The sequence below is a fragment of the Heteronotia binoei genome, chromosome 3 (assembly GCF_032191835.1).
Source record: "Heteronotia binoei isolate CCM8104 ecotype False Entrance Well chromosome 3, APGP_CSIRO_Hbin_v1, whole genome shotgun sequence".
Classification (NCBI taxonomy): Eukaryota; Metazoa; Chordata; class Lepidosauria; order Squamata; family Gekkonidae; genus Heteronotia; species Heteronotia binoei.
This window is the reverse complement of record NC_083225.1, coordinates 105037323-105053698: the sequence shown is the minus strand read 5'-3', so window position 1 is coordinate 105053698 and position 16376 is coordinate 105037323. Positions and strand designations below refer to the sequence as shown.

General features: G+C 38.6%; 2 protein-coding genes across 3 annotated transcripts in view; one reads left to right on the top strand and one right to left on the bottom strand.

The window, feature by feature from the left end:
* The window catches only part of USP16 (ubiquitin specific peptidase 16), a 44772-nt gene extending 41898 nt beyond the window's left edge, over positions 1-2874 (top strand). The window contains exons 15-18 of the mRNA XM_060234364.1: positions 77-171; positions 410-496; positions 2323-2479; positions 2577-2874. Coding sequence (XP_060090347.1) covers positions 77-171; positions 410-496; positions 2323-2479; positions 2577-2701 — 464 coding nt within the window. The 3' untranslated portion in view covers positions 2702-2874. The remainder of the gene's footprint in view (positions 1-76; positions 172-409; positions 497-2322; positions 2480-2576) is intronic.
* A 268-nt stretch (positions 2875-3142) lies between these two features.
* CCT8 (chaperonin containing TCP1 subunit 8) overlaps positions 3143-16376 on the bottom strand; it is a 28316-nt gene continuing 15082 nt past the window's right edge. The window contains exons 7-16 of one of the 2 annotated variants that reach the window (XM_060234365.1): positions 15238-15375; positions 11638-11816; positions 10693-10759; positions 10527-10614; positions 8881-8996; positions 8618-8689; positions 8372-8536; positions 5210-5329; positions 4758-4856; positions 3143-3373 (exon numbers count right to left, since the gene is read on the bottom strand). In XM_060234365.1, the coding sequence (XP_060090348.1) occupies positions 4764-4856; positions 5210-5329; positions 8372-8536; positions 8618-8689; positions 8881-8996; positions 10527-10614; positions 10693-10759; positions 11638-11816; positions 15238-15375 (1038 nt within the window). In that variant the 3' untranslated portion in view covers positions 3143-3373; positions 4758-4763. The remainder of the gene's footprint in view (positions 3374-4757; positions 4857-5209; positions 5330-8371; positions 8537-8617; positions 8690-8880; positions 8997-10526; positions 10615-10692; positions 10760-11637; positions 11817-15237; positions 15376-16376) is intronic. The other variant, XM_060234366.1, reaches the window with a different exon arrangement.

The following is a 16376-nucleotide window of genomic DNA, read 5'->3' as shown; positions in this document are numbered from 1 at the left end:
ATTATATTTTGAGCAATTTAACAGCAGGTGGTACTGTTCAATATCTCATCAGTCATGTTCTTTTTCCCCCCACCAGATGCCAAGAAACACATATATACTAATGCCCAAAAGCAAATGCTTATTTCTCTTGCTCCTCCAGTTTTAACTCTTCATTTAAAGAGATTTCAGCAGGTATAATTAACTTTTTAAAATCTTACATTGCTTTCTTAAGTTGGGTATTCCTGGCTTTATCACTTCTTGATAGATGGCATTTTCTAACCTATAGAAAAATGAAACCCAGGACACTAGGAGATTGGACTGAATTGCTTGTCTAAATACATTGATTTATATAATACCCAGGTTTATAATTCAGTATGCTAGTTTCTGGTATTGCTTGTTTTGTTTACCTCTTTCTTTGGTTTTCTCCCAGGTTGGGTATAATCTACAAAAAATGAATAAGCACATAAAATTTCCTGAAATAATGGATTTGGCACCTTTTTGCTCAGTTAAGTGTAAGGTAAGCAAAAAGAAAAACTATTTTATCATGGCCTTGGCAAACCACCCCGTAAAACAGTCTGCCGTGAAAACATCGTGATGCGACGTCACCCGAGTTGAAAACAACTGGTGCTTGCACAGGGGACTACCTTTATCCCTCCCCCCTCCAAAAAAAACCTTCATACTCTTCAGATTTCATGTTTATATACAATCCAGCAATGGTGCTTTACTATGTATACTATGTACTGTGCATATAATATGGGCATACAAACCAAAAAGCTAGATTTGAACACAATTGTAAAAATACACCATTCAGTAGGATGTGTATGTTCTCGTCAACCCACAATTGAATGTAGAACTTAATTACAAGTGTAGTTGCCAGACCAGAGAACTAATTTTGCTGCTGTCCAGATGCTTAGAATTCCTGTCAGGTTCTTGAGCTGAATGACTCTCACCTAGGCAGACTTGCATGGGAGGACATTTGTGGGGGAGGGAGGGGAGGCAGATCTCAAAGAAGCCTTTGTTCCAGGAATGAGAGGCTTCTTGGCCTCCTATATGGAGTGGCCTTCTTATGGGCCAATTTCCAAAGGTAAGAACTACCTTGTTTTGGTCTAAGGTCTATCTAGTGGAGCATTTTGGCTCACACAAAACCTAGCCAGATGACCTTTGGAAATTCTCGCTCTATATAATGCTGATAACCATGTCGTTTGTCTGCAGTATGTTGTTCATAGCGATGGGTGTGGACCGGACCATGTACCTAATTTTTCCAGATCAGGGCCGTTTATGGTCCGTGAGCCCAGTCTATGCCATAGGCCTCCCACAACCCTCCCAGGTGGTTTAAAAGGTCCGCACGACACTTGGAAAAGCCATTTAAAGGGAACACACAAGTGAAGGCCAAGCAGCAACTTCACCCTCCCGGAGTCTGATTGATCAAGGCTCAGGCTGTCGTTGTGGTTGAAACAATCAGGAGGTCTGGAGCCTCAGGCCTTCCTGATCTTTCCACCGGCTTAGGAGTCATCCTTCACTTTGCCTTCCCCTTCCTTTTGTCCAAAGCCTCAGATGGGGAGAGCTTCTCCTTTAAGATCTGGTGATCTATTGGAGTGGCAGGGATATTCAAACTGGAAGGACACCCTCACTTTGTCCTGGTAAGGCATACCAAAATTTGTATAGCCCTGCCTGAAGAAAGAGGAGGTATGATCTAACCAGTCTGGGTGACTTTCTTCCACTGAAGGAGAACCTCTAAAATTCAGTTTCACCCCCTTTTTCCCCCCTGGATTTTTGTATGGAACACTGATATTGTATCTGCCCCATGCACTATAGTTATGAAGGATGAGTGCTGGACAACCAACACAAACTAATTCTCTTTAGTTCATGCTTCAAGGCATGGAAGACATTTTTGCTTCTAGAGGAAATGATTCCACCAAATTAGTGTTATTATCAGAGGATACAACACACTTTATAAAGAGGCCTGGTCATTTAATGATTATGTAATACAGTCCATTATTGTTTCCAGTTTTTCATTTGGCATGCTATTCAGCTGCATCCATTTTTATTTAATCCCATGAACTTTATGAAAATATTGTATCACAACACAGAATAGTTTCTGTGAATCATGGTTGCTGCATTTATTGAAACACCTAAGCCAAATATTCAGTTTAAATCCTGAATTGCCATAGCAACAGTGTGTGGGAAAACACTTATTTTCAAAAAAAAAATTGTCTGCCAGAAGTAGTCTGGCTATTATGAGAAAAGACAATGCAGGTAGTACGAAAGAACTAAAAATATTAAGTTCAACTATGTTTATTGAAAACAGATTGAGCTACTTAAAGTACAATTCTATTTTCACAGAATGTTGTAGAAGGCAGTCAGAGAATATTATATTCTTTATATGGTGTTGTTGAACACAGCGGTACTATGAGATCTGGCCACTACGTTGCCTATGTGAAGACAAGAGCTGCCAACAACCAACTTTCTGATCTTGTGCTCCATGGCAAGATTCAACAAAGTAAGTTGGCTATAGTAGCATAGAATGTTAAGTGAAAAAAATTCCTGCAAGAGAATGTAATAGTGGAAATGCTTATGACATTTTTGCTGTTTTGCAGCTTCAGGAATAGAATCCTCCAAAGGACAGTGGTTTCACATTAGTGATACCCATGTGCAAGCTGTGACGGTGTCAAAAGTGCTCAATGCCCAAGCATATCTCCTATTCTATGAGCGACTACTATAAATGAGCTACATAACCCTTTTTTCAGCAGACTAAATTAAATGAAGCTCAGTGATGCTGTTTCAAAACTATTATCATGTTCAATCTGTTGAATACAGTGTACAGCTGTTATCAATTGCCTGCATTTCAACAGAAGTTTACCCTTCATACTTTTAAATAAAAACGTTTCAATAAAAGTACTCTTGTTTATCTTCCATAATACCTAATAGGACTGAGACACTTTAAGCAACCACTTAACAATGGGTAGATGTACGTGGACATTCTTCCTGTAGCTGTTTGTTTAACAACCCTGTGTGAAGACATTCTACCATAGATGGGGGAGGGAACAGAACTATATCTAAAGCACAGACCATGTTTAGTTTACAAAAACTGTTACTGGGGTAGATCCAACAATCCTCCAATAGGAAAGTAGGACTTACTACATATAAAATCCATTTGAAATAATTCAGTTTTGTAATATTTTATTACAATTAGGAAGTTATATCAGAACAAGTGAAACATTTTATTGAATTAGTGATACAAGACACGCTTCTAATAATCTCATAATTTAGGTTACCAACACTAATATACAATCTGCTCAGGAACTCCCATAACACTTTAGTCATTTTGGTCATCATCCAAATCTTTCTTCCCTGATGGTGGCTTGGGCCCACCAGCTGGCTTTGCCATGATTATCTGGAAGAAAAAGGAATTGTTAAAGTTTTCTTCTGGTTTCTCATGTAGCACAAGATACATCTGAATGAAATTGGCATGACAGAATTGCATTTTATCTATTATGTACCTCATCTACATGCCAAATGCCCTAATTAATGCATAATTTATTCAATTGGAAATAATTCTGTATGTTTTAGTTTTGACTATGAAAAGTTTACATGTCACTTATCTGCACTGTCATAATAAAACCTTACCAACAATGTTCCATGTTTCTCCCAAGGCAAGTCTAAATACTATTTCTTCAAAACCAAGCAGAACATAATATAACCATCACGTTACTGATACTTCCTCAACATTCTGTGATTTACATGCATTTTAATTACAAAACTACTACTAAAGCCAACAGTATTTAAAACACTATTTCATATACAACTGTAGCACGGGTTCAGTCACATGGCTCAACCAGGTCTCCATTTGGTGTGCCACATGCAAGTGTTGCCACTTACATATTTATCAGCAGGATTCTTTGGAGAGTTTTCCCAAAGTAGTGCCAGATATTCCAGAAGAGCACACAGGATACATTGTCAACATAAATCTCAATGTCAGTTAGCCCAAAACTTGTAATACTATATTGCAGCAAATACTAAATTGGTAAATTGCCAAATTTGTGGATAACAATTTCATGATGATAGGAAGTGAACTGGAGCTTCAATACTTTTTCACACTATTTGAATATGATGGGTAAGGCAAATAAAAGATTTAAAGCATAAAGGGAGTAAAAGCTTTAAATTTTATCCCTGGTATCATATATTTACATATGTATTTGTGGGGTGAAAGTGGCTAGTGACTTACCAGGAAAGGCTCACAGGCATTAAATTCAGGACAGATAAAACAGCTCAGACAACACAAACTTTTAAAAAATGCTGCTAAAGAAAAAACTGACAGCCACTGCACGTACAATGTTTTTTAAAGAGTATGAAAATTCATGGAAGATAAACTTGAAGATTAGTTGGCATGAGGACTGTACTGAAACTTCAGATTTGAAATCAGTGTACCTTTAAATATCAGTTTCTCTGTAACAGAAATGCTTTGGTTCTGTGCTATTATATGGTAAACAAGATGCTAGAAATACTTCAGAACTCTTATGTTAGTCCACTGTAGTGAAAAACCCCACCATGTAAAGTGAATTATGCACATTCATTTCCACATTTAAAATCATGGTTTAGAAACTTCTAACAGCACCACAAGATGTCCCATCCCTAGTATTTTGAGTACATTGTTAGAAAGTGACATTTGCCTTGCACGCACATGCAAGATCTGGGCAGAAAATACATATCAGCCAGGCCAGTGTAAAGCACTCATGCAAATGCCTGTCATTAACGTGAAACTTCAAACTAACTCTTACTCCACACTACTGTTCAGGGTCATCTTTCCAGTCATCTCTGTCCCAGTGTCCTGATGATTTAGGGGCTTTTGGACCACCTGCTGCTTTTGCCATAATAATCTATAGAAATTTCACAAAAATTTCCACAAAGTTTCATTAAGTCATTGTACATCAACAGTATGAAAACCTGTTGTTGTGTGTGCAATGGGACAGATCCAACCTCAGCTTCTGCTAGTAGAATGACATTTCCATCAGGGATAGGGAAGATGATTCTCACCAATTTCTCACTCCCACTGAACATCCCACACTGTACTCAGTGCTATTCCCAAAGTCTCCCCACCCCCATTTTGCAAGTTCCACTTTGCAGAACATCCCAAAATAGGAAGTGTACATTCCTGAAATGAAAGCCTATCAACACCATATTAACTTGACTACAAAACCCGAAACACTGAAAACTGATTGTGCCAACTTACCTGATCAACTCTTAAGACAGTGACTGCAGCATGTGTAGCCAGCTTGATACCCCAATGTTTGCCAAGGTATGTGTCTAACACACCAGCTTCCAACATGTCTTTCACAGCTGCAGCTTCAGCCTGTCAAGAGAGCACACCAAATGCCAAGGCTTTTTTGGCAGAAAAAGCCCAGTAGAAACTTGTTTGCATGTCAGCCCACACCCCAATGCCAAGCCAGCTGGAACTACGTTCCTGCTCAAAAAAAGCCCTGCCAAATACTATTCATATCTGAAGAATGTCATAGCTCCCACCTTCCCATCTTGTTGCCATGAAATTCTCCCTCCATTTTTGTGACTCCAGTCTCTACCCCTCTTTGGTCTGTTGACTAAGCCACATGTTCTTCACCTGTATCTGTCTATCAAGTTGTTCAACCAAAAGAATGAGATGAGGGGGCAGAGGGTATGTGCAACACAACAGCAGATAAAATTGGCTAGGAACAGACCACATTTGCAGGACTGAATTCAGAACATGAGTGTAGCTTGTTTGACTATGAAGAGATAAAGCCATGGCGCAAACAGCAAGCTCAGAGAGATGACTTCATATAGTAGTCAGCCCCATGTCTTATTATTCTGGAATGTCTCAACCCCACCCAATCAAAGTACAATACCCTGCTGTCAGATCTACTCTAACAGAACGGACCTCCAAAGGTCTCAGCCTATAACCAAAGATGGCTAGCCCTGTCAAGTAACTTTTTTTCTTGTTCAGGCCCTGCTTATTTCAGCAGCATTCCATGTGAAAATGCTTCCTGAATACACTTCCTCTACACATCAAGCCTCTTCCCTCTTCAGTAAATCTGGATCCTTACTTCAGGCATCTCTACTCCCTCCAATCTCATTAAAATCAAAAATTATGTCACTATTCTCAACCCCAGTAACAAAAGCTGCCCTTTTATATGTTGGAAACTCCAGCTTTACTGTATATCGTGGAGCCTGACTTGCTTGTCATTCCCTATCCTCTTCCACATGCTCTTCCTTCCAGATTTTCTTGAATTATTACATGAACTGCTGAATGGATTTCTACTTGCCAAGTGACCCCTCCTGGAACTCTTTAACATTCAGGTTGGTGCAGATCTGAGACCTGCTTGGCTCAGACCCAAGAAGACAGCCCCACTAAGAAAAAATAAGTCAGCCTCTCCTTGCCATCCTCCTTGCTATTCGTCTCTCTTCTCCAACACACTGTTCTCTGATATGCATGAAATGACTATTGCAGAAAAGTTGGAATTGGCCAAGGTACTTCTGGGTTCTTTAATTTATTTGTACTGCAATGTCCTTGGAAAATTACTTCAAAACATTTAATTCACACATGGTAACAAATCTTTGTATCAAGCCATTCTAATTCTGTTAAAGGCAACGAAGGATGTAAAGTTGAAGCTATTTGGTCTTCAATACAATGACTGCTCATCTAAATACTGAACTTTCATGTAAGTTTATTAAACCCATTTTTGAAATACAATCAGTCTGGCTAAGATTTCAGCTTTTTGTGTGAACATGCTATATACTAAATTATATAGCACATCCTTATATAGCACTAAATTATATAGCACATCTATACAAAATATTGCAAGATGTCAGCAAAAAGGTTTATTCTATTTATATCCCGCCCTCCCCAACAAAGCAGGCTCAGGGCGGCTCACAAGTTATAATAAAACAATAAAACATTAAATTAAAACATTAGGTTAAAGCAGTTAAAGCTAATTTAAATACTATTAAGTACTATAACAACTAGGTATAAAGATGGCATTCAGTCGTTTTAAAACATCCATTCAAATTTAATATCCTCAGCGATGGCCATCATTTCAGTTGAATGCTAGCTGAAACAGCATAGTCTTGCTAAACTGGGGAAGGTCCCGCAAGGCTCTGACATTCACATATTCCAGCAAGGCAGTATTATGCCAGATATGCATGAACTCAAACTGTGTCTGAGCTCATACACCTCACACTTTTTTTTTTGTACTGAAAACCCCAGCGAAAGTCTAATTCTGGTGACCCCCAATTAATCTGTGTGCTCACCCCTGCCAAAAAAACTTACAAATTCAAATGAACCTGCACTCATATATCATGGGTAACAGTTTCCTACCAGGATTCTCATTTTACCTACAGGACTTGTATGCCTTAGAACAGGGTTGAACTTTGGCTCGGGAGACACACGTGGCTGAACTTTGGCTCGGGAGACACATGTGGCTCTTTCACACACATTGTGTGGCTCCTGGAGGTCAAGTAGGAACTTAATGCATGCTTACTCTCAAGTAAGCAGGATCTCAGTCATCTCTGAACACTGACCCATAGGTAGGCGACTATTCCTGCTGTGTGTGAAATGGGGAAGGAGGGGAAAATAGGCAGGCTTCACCACCACAGAGGTCACCCGGAGACCTAGAGCAGGGAAGGAGAGTGCAAGAGCCGAGGGAGCCACTGGAAGAAGGAATAAAATTAAAGAGGACTGCACAGGGTTCTCCCTTAGTTTCATAGCTCTTGCAGGAGCTGTGTTTACTAACTTTGGTGTAAAGGCAAAGAGAGATGCATAATGATGCAAACAATGATTTACATGGTACACGTGTGTTTCCTTCTCCCACTGGTGCCAAAAAATAATTCCCTAACCTTTTCCTATGATAATCTTATGGGGACTGTTATTCCCAGCTTTTGTTTCTAAAAAAGTCTCCTAGCATGGTTGTGTTGTAAAGTGCACACATATGTATTTTATCTTTCTGTGCAAAAAAGCATTAAGAGTTTTAATAAAGATGTGTGTAATATTTGTTAATGTCTTGTGGCTGTCAAATATCTGATGTTTATTCTATGTGGCTCTTATATTAAGCAAGTCTGGCCACCCCTGCCTTAGAAGTTACTCTGTATTCAGGTTTGTTTAAGCAATACTCAAGACAGTTTGCAGATGAAAAACTGCATCACACAATTAGACACACAACTCCCCTGCATGGAATAAATTATATTTTAAAGTCACAAAATGTCTGCTGTACATCACTAAAACATCAAGATCAGGTAAAAGTATGAATTTTTGGGTCTATAGTCTGAAATTATCAAGAGTTGTCCCAGTGGCCCTGCCTGATGAGGGTCAACAAGATTAACTACAGAAAGATGTTCTGCTGGCTACTGCAGACAATTAACTTCTTACCTCAATATCGAACCCAACATTTTTGCTGCCTTCTTGATGTACTGCGTAGAGTTTGGAAATGAGTTCATTAGCCTTAATTCCAGAATTTTCTGCCAGGGCCCGAGGTATTACTTCAAATGCCTCAGCAAATTTCTTGATAGCATACTGATCAAGACCCGGGCAAGTCTAAAAGCAAAAAAAATAAAAATAAAAAAACCCAAGCAGCATAACCGAAAGCTACATTCAATGTGTCAGTCTACAACTTACTTCTCCATAGGAAGTTATCTGCTTAGCCAACTCAATCTCTGTTGCACCACCACCTGGAACAAGGCGCTTATCCTGCAAGACAGTGGAAGTAAACGCAAAAATACTAGGAAGGCAAGGATTTTTGTCATTAAGTATAAAGACTTCAGAATTTATGTTTGCAGAGCTTACCAAATAGGTTGTGTCTTGGTATAACAGTACATTCATATTAGCACTTCGCCAACGGCAGATAGTTGCATTTTAACAAAATGTCATTCCTTACTCACCCGAGTTAATACTTTGAATGTGTTGACACCATCATCAACTGCTCGTTCTACGTCATCCATGAGATTGTCAGTAGAACCACGAACTAATATAGTAGAAATGGCACCATCTTCCTTTTCTGTTAAGAAATTGACTCTTATGAAACCTAAATGCAGAACTTGCATATATACTATATTCAAAAAATAAAATAGTTGAGCAGCATGCCACGTTATTTTGTTCAACACAACAAAAAATACAAACTAGTGACCAATTTACTAAGAAATATATAGAAACCAGTCAAAATGTCCAAAACATGTACATTCAAGTCCCAAAGCAGTGTGGTGATGAGCTGATCAATTACTTGTTTCTTTCCAGTCTTCATCAGACCTGGGACCACTAACAGAAAAAAATATTATACAAAAATATCAGAAGGACAGATACCACCAAGCCTCTTCCAGTGAAAAAATATCATACTTATATTGATTGAATTATATAGATTCTTTAAATAATTTTTAATTACACAAACCTCTTAAAGGTAAAGTAACATATTTCTAATGCAACATGCTAAAAGACACAAACACCACAAGATCCTGCTGTAAAAAGAGGCATACTGGATACACCAGTTGAGTTGCATTTCTCCATATGGACTGAATATGACCAATGATTTGAAATGTTTTTTATGAATGGTCTTTATAATATTATGAGTGCTGTGCATAATTTGGCTGTGTGATAACACATTTTTATATAAATTATGTGATTTGACATTCTTTGTATGGAATATTTTTTATGTTGTATCAGCTGTGGATATAGATTGTGGTGTTTGTGTCTTTTAGCATGCTGCATTAAAAATATGTCACTTTACCTTTAAGAGGTTTGTGTAATGGCAGCTGTAAATGAGATGTTTGCCTTTTTAAACATGTTGGTTGCACCATTAGGGTGCGCAAGAAGCCTCATACTGAGCTGCTGCCGATATGAAATAGCTGTTGGAGATGCTCTGTGTTTCCTTTTTTTAAAATTATGCAAAGAATCTATATAATTGAATCAATATGTAAGTATGATATTTTTTCACTGGAAGAGGGTTGGTGGTGTCTGAATGTCCTTCTGATATTTTTGTATAATATTTTCTTTGGTTAGCGGTCCCAGGTCTGATGAAGACTGGAAAGAAATAAGTACTTAATCGATTGGCTTGTCATCACACTACTTTGGGACATGAATGTACATGTTTTGGACTGGTTTCTTTATATTTCTTAGTAAATTGGTCACTAGTTTGTATTTTTTGTTGTGTTATCCATTATAGTGACCTCTCCAGTTTGTATTCTACGTTATTTTGTTCAGCACAAAGGGATAATTCTCTCCCCAAACAACCAAGTGTGTCAGTGCCACTAAGGATGGTGGCACTGAAGGAGATAGACATGGTTTGTGCCTGTCACTGCCTCTCAAACCTGCACAGCCATTAGCTGAATCCAAGGCAAGCTACTAGCAAAAGCACTGAGGCTCAGCCTGCTCCCAGAGTATCTGGCCAAGTACAACCCTGATTTTCTCTCTACCCCTCCCCTTCTTTGTCAGCACAAGACAAGCAACCTACTCACTAAGACTCACTGCATTTATGAGAATCCTAGGCCAAAAAGACTAATTAAATCTCATCATTTAAAAAGACAAAGCAACATACCATGTTTAAACACAACTACTTGTGTTTCTCCAACTTCTGACAAATAAACATTATCACAATGACCCATTTCTTCTTGATTAGGTGGTGTCTGTGAAGAAAAACAATAAAATATATGTTTATGCCAAGAAGGACATCACCATTGCATGACTTTTTGTTGTTTACATACCAGTCTGGGTAGGGCTGTAGCACCAACTGTTTTGCACAGTCTCCTGAGGTCCCATTTAGAATTCAGCCTTTAAAAAGAAAAGACAGTTTTCAGGAAAGATATCACAGTCATTTGGAAAATGTCATTATTACATTGAAATCAAAGGTTCTGTGTATGCTTACTACCAGCCCAGCATAAATAATTTACAAATTATCAGAAGATCCAGCCTGGGTGCTTTCCTCTCAGCAAAGAAAGGGTGACTCTTCCTTCCTGTGTTTAAATAATCCTGTGCAGACAACCTTTACATGTGAGGAGGAATGCTGAGCCCAAGTATGCCCTGCCTTTGTACAACTGCTGAGTCATCTGTATGATGCAAACACTTGGAGGAAGGGCCCCACATGCACACACCCCCATTATCAGCATTTCTTCCAAGCATTCACACCATGTAAACAACTTGGTGTTTGTGCAGAAAAGGCCAGTGTACTTGTGCCCCCTGTCCCTCCTTGTGTAGTAAGTACATGTACCATGAGGCATCTATGTAGGACTATAGTGATAAGGTGTTCTTGAAAGGGTTACTGCAGTACAATAATCTCCCGCAACTCTCTCCAGCACAACAGTAGGCTGCCTTTTGTCTTGCACAGTAAACAAGATCTACTGATATGTTTACAAAGCAAATATAAATAGGATCTCTTAAAGCAAAACTATGAACTAATCTGTTAACTGATTTGACAATTGTTTAGGAAGTGATATTCTGGATCTAGCCAAAGCCTAACCAGCCATGCATTCCCTGAAAGAAAGAAAAACCAGAGACAGCAAGTATGATTTCCAGGTGTATTGTGGGCTACTTTCTATCTCTATGTTAAAAGAAAGATGAGATTTTGATAATAAATTGAATTCAATTTATCAAGCTATTATATCTGAACTGCAAAGTATGCTTTCTAAAGTAGCTGATTTTATAAGCCTTACCTGACCACCATGAGATTGTATTTGTTAGCATAATGAAGTGCCATGTCTGCTATCTTCCCACCAGATACTACAACATTTGCACCAGCATCAGCAATAGCTTTGACTTGAAACTCCATTAAGTTCTCTTCTCCTTTACTGAAAGTCATCAATTCTTCAGCATTCTTGATCAGCACTGTTCCCTGTAAATGAATAAAACCAAAGATGTGACGCAGAAGATTTTCTGAAATTGAAATTTTTTCAGTGTTTTATTTTTCCCTGTAGATATTCTCCATTTCTACATATTCATTGTTTCATAAGACTAGGAACAACTAATAGATGGCAAGCTTGCCAGTTTGAAAGCTGTAATTAATATTTCTCAGGTAATTGTCCCTAGGAATTGTGCCTAAGAATACGTATGTTTATACATTTGTAAACCAGAGTGGGAGAGAATGGCACAAAAAATATATACTGGAGAAAAAAACTACAAATCAAATAAAAACTAAAAGTTACAATGTGTATTCATAGCAGTTCTCTCACAAGAAGAGATATTGTAACTGCCAACATGCTGTAAAACAAGTAATACAAATTATGTTATGGAACTGAGGTGCCTACTGACTTCCATGGAAGAATTATTCTGTTGAAAAAAAGCGGAGCAGAAAATAGCAGCCACAGCATATGATACAAAGTATTTAGTTGTGCTAAAATAGTGTCAACTGTTTTGGATTTTTCTTAAACTTCAACCATATAAAGACAATACATTCTCAATTAGCTTACATTAAAAGTATTGTTCCAGAAAAGATAAGTTTCCCCATAAAACTCTTAACTTGTGTGAATGTAAGCACTTGACTTCCCTCTCCCACAGTATTTCAGCTCAAGTGACAGTTGCTCCTGGGGTACCTTTAAACTTGTTTAGTAATTATAAGTAAAAAAAATATTCTAAATCAAATCTCATTCCCATAAAACTCTCATCACTAAAAAAAGCACTGGGGGGGGGGGTTACATTCACAGAAACAGCATGCTAGTGATCAAGATTTTTTAACAACAAGGCTCTACCCCATTCTCAGCTTCAACATGGTATAATTTCTGTCTTCCTTCTGTAAAAATCCTATTTTAAATAATGCAGGGCATAAGACCAAGCAAAGCAAAAGAAAAGATAACTTCAGAATTGAACAGTAATTACAAACAGGTCTATGATCTAGTAGTGGACTAGGTACCAGACATCTTGTACACTCACAGATCTCTCATTCCTTACCTTATCAGCACTTCCATCTACTAAGATTTAGTGGAAGATAAGGTAGCTGCTAAGCAACAACCTGGGCAGCGAGCAGTGGGGTCCCACAAAGATCAGGACCAATACTTTTTAACTGTTCATAAATTATCTGGATTTGAAAGTGAACAGCATAGTGGCCAAGTTTGCAGACGATACTAAATTATTCAGGATGGTGAAAACCAACGCAGATTGAGAAAAGAACCCAAGAGAAGAACCACCTCTCAAAAAGCTGAGAACAATGGGGTCTAAGTCAGGTTTAATGTAATTAAGTGCAAGTTGAAGCACGCTGGAACCAAAATACCCAACTTTATATAAGTTTATGGGATTTGAACCAATACTAAAATCAAGAGAGATCTTGGACTTTTAAGTGGATAGTTTGATTAAAATGTTAACTCAGCACAAAGCAGGGATGAAAAAGACAAACCACACTGGGGATTATTTAAAAAGGATGCAAATGTAGTAGACATTACCAATACTCCCTCTAAGTTGTGGAGTCCTGTGAGCAAAAATTCAACTTCGTGAACTACTGGCATTAAAGTTGTGAGTTACTGCATAAATGTTTGCTCTGAGCCATTTTTCCTGAGCTAAGACAAAAACGTGTGAGTTGGGGGCTAAAAACTGCTAGCTAGCTCACACTAACTCCACATAGAGGAAACATGACATTACATGTGATCTAGATAGGCTAGCAGACAGCGCTGAGGAGGAGCCAGTGGTCATGGTACATGCTGACACCAATGATGTGGGGAAATGTACCTGTGTGGTCCTGGAAGAAAAATTTAGGCTGCTAGGCACGAGACTCAAGGCCAGGATCTCCAAGGTAGCCATCTCAGAAATACCACCTGTTCCAAGCACAGGGCCAGCTAGACAAGCACAAATTAGGAGTCTCAATGCGTGGATAAGACAATAGTATGGGGAGCAAAGGTTTACGTTTGTTAGGCACTGGGATGCTTTTTGGAACAAGCAGGACCTGTACAGAAGAGACCCATCTGCTGAATCTAAAAGTTGGCAGAAGGGGTTTTAAGCTAAACCCTAAGGGAAAGCCAACAGCAGATGAGATGTCTCTGGATCAGGATGGCTCATCTCTAAGAGTTGAACCTGTTACTCTTCTAGAGGAAAACTGATTAGGACTGGAGTTCTGGTGGACCTCCTGATGGCACCTGGGTTTTGGCTGCTCCATGACAGAGTGTTAGACAGATGAGACACTGGCTTGATCCAACATGGCTTCTCTTATGTTCTTAAGGGACTGAAACAAACAGCTAATACTGTAATATCCCTGTGTACAGATCTATGATATGGTGTCACCTGGAACACATAGAATTCTAGTTACCGTATCTTTTTTAATAAAGATTTTTCAGAGTTGGAATGAGTACAGAAGAGGGTCAACCAGATAATTAATGGATTCGAGCACCTTTCCTATAAGAAAAGGCTAAGAATCTGGAGGGTTTCTTTTGTTTAAGGAAGACAGCTAAGAGGAACATGATACAGGTTTTATACAATACATGGAGGGAGGGAGAAGAATGGACAGAGAATTTTTTCTCATTGTCCCATAATATTAGAACTTGGGACCACCCAAAGAACTGATAGGCAATAGATTACGAATTGACTAAAGTAAATACTTCTTTAATCGATTAGTACATTGTAGAATTCACAGCCAGTCAATGTAGTAATGATCACTGACAGGAACCCTCACATTCAGAGGCAGTAAAGCTCGGAATACCAGTGCTAGGCGACCTCTGTGTTGGCCTTCCAGGGCAACTGTTGCTCACTGTGTGAAACAGGATGCTGACTAGATAGACCACCTGTTTGATTCATCAGGGTTCTTCTTGCAACAGAGATCTGAAGAATTACAGGCACTAAATATACACAAATAAATAGTTCTAATGAATCAAGAAGCCATATAGAAAAATCCAGACTCCTACTATATACAGCATCACCTGTGTAAGCCCCAAAGCAGTATCTGGGTACTGAAGTTTCTCTGCAGTATCTCCCTTAGGCCAAGGAACCAGTTCTTCTCTCCAGTTAGTCATACCCAGCATGTACAAAGACTTGGGGGTAACAAGATGCCTTCCACTTTGTACAGGGATTCATAGTAGCACCTTTTGTATGCACAACTGTACAAAAGCTGTGATACATATCAGGGTAATGCAAAATTACACTGAAGTTTCTCCGCAGTATCCTCTGGGACCAAGTAGAATACAAAAAGAAAGCCCAGAGTCTGGCTTATTCTGGGATTTCCCTTCGCAATCCCATACATAAGAGGAATCATTTAGTGGAAAAATAAGCAGTATATATATGAACAAGCCCTTAATTAGAATTAGTTCTAAACATTTACGGTAAACTGCCAAACATACCTTGGTCTCCGTTATCATACCATCAAAAGGACAAGAATATACAGCTATTTTAGCATCTTTGACAGAGGTAATATCACCTTCAGTTTCCTTTTTAAAAACCATGCCATGTAATACTGTAGAGGCACAAATACCAGAACCCTGGGGAAAAATACAAATTCGAATCATTATTTAATCTTACTCACAAATTTTAGAACAGCTTTATAAAAATTCAACAGTACTTTGTGTTGATTCATCTGAATAGCTTACACTCAAATGACATCTGTCATAGTTAAGAACTCCTTTTATGTTTTCTTGTGCCTCTGCATCCACTTAGCCCTGGCACATGCTTGAACCTATCTATTTGTCTAATTTGATTTAAGATTTTTTTAAAAATGCAACAGAAAAGGTCCTTTTATACCAGGGATGTCAAACTCGTTTGTTATGAGGACCGGATCTGACATAAATGAGACCTTGTCGGGCTGGGCCATGTGCGTACCTATTTAAGTTTAGGTAGCAGAGATATAAACTTTTTAAAGGACACAGACAAACACAACAAAAGATTTTTTTTTTTTTTTTAAAAACCCTTAAAATAAAACATGCTTAAAACATTAGCACTTGTTGGTCTTAAAGGTGCTTTCTTTTTATGTCTCCCATGGGATCCAGGAAACTGGGCAAAGGAAGCTCTGGCTCTTTCCCTCCCGCTCCAGGGGATCAGGAGGTGGAAGAGCCTCAACCAATGGAGAAAATCAAGGTTTTGCTCTGTAGCTCCTGTGCAATTGAGCAAGCCTTGCAAAGCAAGCTGAGATGCAGAAGGAAGCAAGAGAGAGGGAGAAGGAAGCAGACAAGAGCCAGTTGCTCAGGGGCCTGATTTGGCCCCCGGGCCGCATGTTTGACACCCATTTTATACCATCAGAGAACATTTTCATTACAACTTGATGAGTATTAAATTCAGGTGCCAATTTAGTTTAAAGCATCTGAATCTGAAATGTTGACCAAGTTTAGGAGAAACTAAATTCTGGACCTAAGAGATAATACCTGAAAGTTGCCAACACTATAGTACTGATTCTAATCAATACACTATATAGATGTCAAAGCCACAACACTTGAGATAGGGAGTGGAAAATTTTTCAGCGCTTTATTGTTTTGTGGAAGTGTTAAAG